Source organism: Cottoperca gobio, chromosome 7 (assembly GCF_900634415.1).
Source record: "Cottoperca gobio chromosome 7, fCotGob3.1, whole genome shotgun sequence".
Lineage (NCBI taxonomy): Eukaryota > Metazoa > Chordata > Actinopteri > Perciformes > Bovichtidae > Cottoperca > Cottoperca gobio.
This window is the reverse complement of record NC_041361.1, coordinates 9,060,933-9,068,180: the sequence shown is the minus strand read 5'-3', so window position 1 is coordinate 9,068,180 and position 7,248 is coordinate 9,060,933. Positions and strand designations below refer to the sequence as shown.

The 7,248-nt window shown below is 39.8% G+C and overlaps 2 protein-coding genes across 3 annotated transcripts; both read right to left on the bottom strand.

Moving 5' to 3' along the window:
• Window positions 1-1,097: 1,097 nt before the first annotated feature.
• LOC115010777 (mitochondrial glutamate carrier 1-like) lies at window positions 1,098-6,091 on the bottom strand. Of its 2 annotated transcripts, none has more exons than XM_029435560.1 (10): window positions 6,028-6,091; window positions 4,889-4,988; window positions 4,266-4,391; window positions 3,752-3,807; window positions 3,228-3,318; window positions 3,025-3,143; window positions 2,732-2,927; window positions 2,479-2,636; window positions 2,297-2,372; window positions 1,098-2,201 (listed from the first exon to the last, which is right to left on the bottom strand). In XM_029435560.1, the coding sequence occupies exons 2-10, from the start codon at window positions 4,909-4,911 to the stop codon at window positions 2,042-2,044; spliced, it is 1,005 nt and encodes a 334-aa protein (XP_029291420.1). In that variant the 5' UTR covers window positions 4,912-4,988; window positions 6,028-6,091; the 3' UTR covers window positions 1,098-2,041. The 2 variants fall into 2 exon arrangements, with proteins under 2 accessions (XP_029291420.1, XP_029291421.1); XM_029435561.1 differs by having other exon boundaries at window positions 6,033-6,051.
• Window positions 6,092-6,662: 571 nt separating this feature from the next.
• On the bottom strand, window positions 6,663-7,248 carry LOC115010792 (follitropin subunit beta-like). Its single transcript, XM_029435582.1, has 2 exons — window positions 7,087-7,248; window positions 6,663-6,932 (listed from the first exon to the last, which is right to left on the bottom strand). Exons 1-2 carry the CDS (start codon window positions 7,246-7,248, stop codon window positions 6,663-6,665), a joined length of 432 nt encoding a protein of 143 aa, XP_029291442.1.

Genomic DNA, 7,248 nt, shown 5'->3' with positions numbered 1-7,248 from the left:
AGATGTGTTGAGACTGATTTATTCTAACATTGGTTGAGAGTTAAATCAAGATGTGAAACAGTTAAAGAAAAAGGGAAACTCAAGCTGCTGCTACACTTAATTTTATTTTTTTAAGGTTAAGCACTTTATTTTAAGATGCACTATTTTTCAAAAGCTATTTATTTATTTATTTTCTCAATTTTATTTTTAAATGCAGCCATAGAAGAACATTATACATATCTACAGTATTATATATATATATATCTGGATAGTTCAATGTTAAGTGACAATAAATATTGTCGAAATGTTTTAAAATTGTACTTTCTTTATTAGATTTGACAGTCAGTTGTTGATTACGTGCAGACGTTGATACAGCTACTAGGCTACTTCAATATAAATAAATATATATTTTCTCTAACTGGACCTCTTTGAATTTTAGTTGAATACCCCTGGTGTAGAGGATGGTAACAACTTTTAAGTTTGCATCAGAAAGAGTATTTTACTGTCGAAAGTCAACCTGCTGCCATTTCCAACAACCCTACCTGAGAATACATGATTGTGTATGCAATTCCTCAGGCTGCACACACACTCGCACAAATAAAACGTGTGTACACTGAATTCATAAATATTTATTCAGCATTTAGAAATCTGTATTTACATGCGTAATTTTAAAATGAAAAAATAAATAATTATCTTCAACTGTTTGAAACACTTAACATGTTGAAATGTTAAACTGCTCTCAATTTCAGCTTAACTAGGCACTAGAAAACAGTATACATATTTACATTGGTAAAACTGTTAAGTACTTTGAACCATGACATTTTTCAGAAGAGGGAGAGTGCAGCCCAACATTGGACTCTGTTCTGCTTCTAAATGCCTAACATGATACACTTGTGTGGGATCCTGGATGTCTAACTGAGAAGAAACCAGTCACAGATGACTACAGTCAACTAAGAGAAAGTGGCTATATGTAGGTCATGTTGGAACTTTTACCAGAACACTTGGTCCCAAAAGCACACTGAATCCCATCAATAAAGTCTTGTCCATCATCAGACTAGTTTAACACCATCAAACAACTGGGTTTGAGAAGTTGACAACTTATTTAACTCCACAAAGAAACAGGTCTCCCAAGTTTATTGCAGAAGGCATTATTAGGTCATGGAGTTTAAGTGTGTTACATAAACAGAGTTGTGTAGCCTGCCACAGAGAGATTGCCCACAGTGCCCTGTAAAGAACCCAAACACCTATAAACACATATAGTCATCTTAAGTCTTGTGACTAAGAGAATGGGTAAACAACTCAATAGCACAGTAGCTAACTCTTTCCTTGTAAAGGAAAGTGATACAACGCATGATTTATGTATGACACAGTGGTGGACAGGAAGTCCAACTGTTTCGTTCGTTGGGTCGTTCATAAACTATGACCAATTAAACAATGCTTTTTCCAGATTTTTTCCAAACCAGGTTGTTCAGAGGAACAACACCTAAAATATTTTGTCAGAGAAGTTATTTACCACTATATACATAGACAGGGATCAACTTCAATGACCTAGATTCACATGGAACCCTTTAAAACTGGATTGAAGCTATTGAAGTGACGTTTCAATATTCTGCCTTTGTTATTGCTTAATACTGTAAGGTTTCTTTTGCAACAACATGCAACGGCCATCACACCTTGTGGTCTTCAAGATTTATATGGATGCAATTTATACGGGGCATGAATCTAAGAAAACATGGGTAAAAGTCCACTCTGTAGTGAATTGGTGGTCAATGTTGGACGATCAAGATAGTCAGGGAGGAAAGAAATTCTGTTCTCACAAAAGGCTCCACTGAAGCCCATATAGACAAGTTATATAGGCAAGATTCAATCTCATAAATCAGATCGAGTTGTGCTAAAAGGCATCATTTTAAATATGTTTTAAATAAAATGGCATATCTCTGGTCCCTTCAACGTTTTACTCTGAAAGCCTCCGACAATAAAGAAGGTACACAGTAATAGAGAGCTGGGTCCATTAGCTGCCTGCTATTTAATGAGGGTGCAGAATGACTAGGAAACCGCTCGTTTATGTAGAATAGATGTTGTTGGGTGTGTACCCCAGCAGGAACTCTCCAACTCCTACAGAGTACATAACTTGTGCAATTCCAAAGAGCGGGGCAATAACAAGGGCCCGGCAACTTGCCCCCTTGAGGAACGCTCCAGGACCCTCCTTTCTCAGGATCTTTCTACAAATATAAGAGAGAACACAGGGTTAACATAATGTAACCTTAATCCTGGTGAGAGAAAGGCATAGTGTTTGATGACTGTATGACCAATTTACCTGACACAGTCCACCACTCCATTGTAAGTTTCCTCATTAGCTCCTTTTTTGAGTGACTGTAGCCTCGTCTTGACCACTGCACAAGAGATAGAAACCTTATCTTAGTTGAGATCGGAAACATTTCAGTTAAGAATAAAACTGATGTTCGGTGATCAGTTATCTGCATAGAGGGAGGCACTTACCATCACAAGGGCTGACAGTCACAGCAGCAATGGATCCAGCTAGGCAGCCAGACGTGAAGGACCAATAAAAGGGCACAGATGGGTCTTCAGATGAACGCTGGCCGAGCTGGTGCAGGTGTGCAAAAAGAGGGAAGTACACAACAGAGAATGGGATGTCCCTGAAAACAAAACAAGCATGTTCACCACATCAAGAGTCTGTTGACCAAAGATGGAAAACCAATTAAGCAAGAACAAGCATGAAATCCCATCTCACCTCATCAGTGTTGCTCCGAGTCCCCGGTACAGTCCTGTGACTCCTTTGGTTCTCAGCAGCTCTCTGGTGATCTGTGTGGCGGACACTCGCATGACTTGAGGCGCTGGCCTGGTGTTGTAGGAACGGCTAAGAACAGCACTGGTCCCACCCATTTTCAGAGTCGTTACGACACTGGGCACCACCCTCTGCTGGGCCGCTGGCAGATACAGGTAACATACATATTGTAACTGTTTTTCAACAGGGCATAAACATTTGCTGCTGGTAATATATTCGGCTGATTTCCTTGTAATTACCTAGCCTGCCAGCATCCTGCAACTGGATCTTGAGCATCTCCATGGGTGTGGTGATAATGACCTGGCACATTCCTGCACAGCATCCTGCCAACATCTCCTTGAACACCGTCAACCTGCCACTGAAGACATGAAGACACGTGGACAGGGTTAAAAACCAAGAATTACATTGCAGTACCGTAGTCTTATCCACTGCTATTACTCACCCATCTTTGCTCAACTGGTGGCGGAAGAAGTCATTAGCAGCTAGTTTGATGGCCTTCTCAGGAGTTACCAGGGTGAGATTTACTGCAGCACCTGCAATAACAAGCATTGAAAAACTTTTAATGAAACATTAGAATGCACCAAGATGTCTGTAAAATAAATGAATCGCACATCACAGATATCAATCAGATAAAGCAGATAATGTGAGGCATAAAACGTCCATTGCTTCGGGGCAGTTTTGGTTATGTGGTTACCGTCTTAAAAGATTAACCACTAATTTACCTATTGACATGGAATTAGATCCAAGCTCTAAAATATGACTGCATGGATGATGAAAATGTTTTTATCAAAATTTGGCATAAGAAAAACGTCCCTCTTGGGGAGTCCGATTAAATTGGTAGGTTTGGTTTAGGCCACATGCCAATCAAAGTGTATCACAGATCTCAAAAACGTCTGTTTGATATCCCTGATATTCTATTCAGGCACAAAAACGACAGTATGGTACGAACAATAGGATTAGTCCTACCTCTGTACATGCCAAAGTAGCCTTCAGATTTAACTGTCTTTACTAGGCAATCCATCCTGAAAGAGGAAAAAAAAAAACATAAATGTATAGTTATGCAAATGATTTAAAGGAAACAGTTAATGTTTATGCATAATATAATTAAACATAATACAATATAACCAGGGGATTGGAAATGAACTTGACATGGGAAGAGCCTTCATACAAGAATATAGTTGTCAAATGATGTTGATTATGAGTATATACTCAAAAAGGAATTACTAAGTAATGAGACTGTTTAACTTGGGTCCACCAGCCTTTGCTGAGCTCACTTTCAAAAGCTTAATAATACTTTGAAATCAATCTACACAGAGAGAGACCTTACTGTAAATGTATGACTGAAAGGTGATGCTGAATAGACTGTCAAAGTACTTGCATGGTAATAAAGGGTTATTATACAGAATGTTTAATTAATTATTTAAATTTCAAATCCAGAGAAAGGGCAGGGTTGTTGTATTTTTGCAGAGGTGACTCTTACATGTTCTTGTAGAGTTGCTGCCCATTGCGCTGGTTCTGCAGGCGGGTCTTGGCCAGATCAATTGGGAACACACAGGTGACTCCTACCATGCCTGCAATCCCTCCATTGATCAGTTTGGCTGGGAGGCTGTTTAAGAATAAGTCGAAACATGCAAAACAATTATTCCTTTTCTCAACATGTCTACAGGTGGAGTTAAAGGAGTGGCACTGTCAGGTGAAGTTACACTATGTACTCAAACTGAACTGAAGCAGTACAATAATTGGCCAGCTAAAGCACAAGATTAGGGAAAGTAAATAATTAATTAATGAATTAAGCTTTTTAAGTGTGTCTGTGTACTGTATGTGAGGCATTACTATTGCAACAGAACTGGGTATAGAGTAACTGCCTCTAGGAATCCGCTCATCTAAAAATAACTTGTTGACAGAGTAAATAAAACATACACATATGTGCAGGAGGCATTACACAGCCGAAGGCTTCATTGATTTAGAACTAGAACTATTTATTATGACATTAATAGAGTTAAATCAAAGCATGCTCTATTCCTATTTTGCTCTTTGAGCAGTCTACATACTGTATCATGCTGAATTTGGCGTTTTGTCCGGATGGACAGAGCAGGTTCATACCTAATCTGCTGTTGCTGGGCCATGGTTCTTGGTTGTCTCGAGTGCAAAAGTTGGTTAGCACAAAAAGGAGCCCGCCAGAGGGAGAGCAGGCTGAGAGTCCCTGAGAGACACAGAGCAAGGCAGGAGTAGAAAGAAACTCAGGGTTATATATACATATAAATATAGAGAGAGGGGTAAGTCCAGCCCTGCAGATCCAGGGATAAATTCAACATTACTCTCCACCCACTGCAGCACCAGCCAAGAAAGGGAGCCAAGGTCAGTAATCAACCCACCCAAATCAAACCACAAGCCAAGTAGCTTCCCAGGATACACCTGCCTAACGTGTGAGAGAATTAGTTCCAGTTGCCAACATGTCCTCTATCCAAAGCTTTGTGATAATAACTATGCACTCATAGAGTGGGCAAGAAAATGATTAAACAAATGATCCATCTTCTTGGCTTGAGTTAAGAGTCAGACAAGTTTGATGACACAACAATGGCTGTGCAAAAGGTGTTGCCATACAATGTCTGGTTAATTTCACTTATGTATAGACACATCCATATTCATCCATATTTAAAATTCATAATCATAAACATATCAAGACTAGAAATAATAAAGATCTTCAAGAAGAAACCAGAATGAGAATCTTGCAACTTTTCTTTAAAGCTTTGTCCTTTTTGTTTCTAGAATATGCCTAAATGCGTGTCAGGTTTTGATTCTGTAATCTGGGATTTGGATGTCTCGGGGTAAATAATGGTAAAAAATAAAAAATAAAAATAAAAGGAGGTATGGTTTGACTATATATTAAGTGATACCACCAGTTCCTGCAACCACATTTCCATTGAAAATTGGTGGAACTAATACTATGGTAGTAATATATAAAATAACAGCTAGTAAAGACTTATAGCAATATACCTGAAACTTCTAATCAGGACACTGGATCTCACGGGTCACAGAATAAGGTGAAACGAAAGTTAACGTTAGTCTCTACCGTGTCTGCTTTGACTCTGCACTAAATCAAAATATGCACATTTTGCACTGCAGACCTGCCCTGCTGCTCGCTAATTTTAGGCTACAGTATAGCTACTGACAAAGGTAACTGACAAACTAATATATGTCAATGCAGTATGCGAACTAAACCTAATGCATGCGTGACCCACCTTACAATGAAAGATTAGATGCTGCTTTAAATTGAACTGCTCTCTCCCTCCGCACCGCTTCCCGGCTGAATGAATAAATTAATGGAAGAAGCAAGCAAGCGCGTGAAACAGCAAGGGGCGTTTCAGACCTGACGTCTTGGCCAATGAAAATAGAGTATTTGTAAAGTGGGATGGGCCAACTCGCCTCAGGAACCTTCTTCACACAGGTGGGAATGATGTAACTTTTCCTAAACCTTTCTCACAGGGTAGTTAGATACAGGTGTAACTAATTAGACCACATTAATTAATAGTGACATTCAATTTTTGCCGGAGCTGTGGCACTCAATACAGTGCCCAGTACTGTATGTGTGAAACCTTAGAAACAAAAATTCCCTCTTCCCAAATTTAACAGATTAGACTTTATTTAATATATGGAAATACACTCATATACACTTATTTATTTCCACATATTCATTGTCATTTCATTCATTTACACAATTAAATTAAATGCACGTTAAACAGTGTTTTATTGCAACAACTTTCCTATACAATGAGCAGATGAAGAGCTGAGATGCACATAACATAAACAAGCAGAAACAATCGTCCATCAGCTGTATAATTTGCCAAGCATGTGCATCGCTTGTGTTAGCATATTGTCAAGTTCCCACAGCGGGCTGGGTCTGGCTCTTCACACCGCCAAGGGTGACGGTGCATCGGTCATTAGAAATCCGACTGGTGCGGACACAGTGGTGTGTGCGCGTGTTACAGCGCCTGCAGCTGCAACGATGGGCTGCAGGATAATACAGCTGTGAGTTTACATCTTGAGGGCAGCCTGGCACATGGGCAGGTCGGTACACCAGGGAGAGAGGCACACAACTGCGCTGGATCAGGAAAATCCTCCCAAACCGTCCCCTCAAATTGGTGTCCTGAAAAGGTGGAACAGAGCATGACATTAATCGATGTGTGTCATAAGTGTGTTGCAATTTGTTTAGTTATTATCACACTTCTACCTATATCACTTTCAAAATGTATCCAGAATCCAGAAGAGTTTCCATGCACAGGTTGAGCGTGTGTAGTCACCTTTGTGTAACAGTAGCCGCTGCAGATGGTGGTGTTGATGGCCACACACTGGCCACAGTCGTGCCTCTCAATCCATATGGTGTGATTCTTCAGCATACAGGCACCCACCGCTCCATGTATCAACGCAAACAGCAGCATGCATTTCAACACTGACAAAGGCAT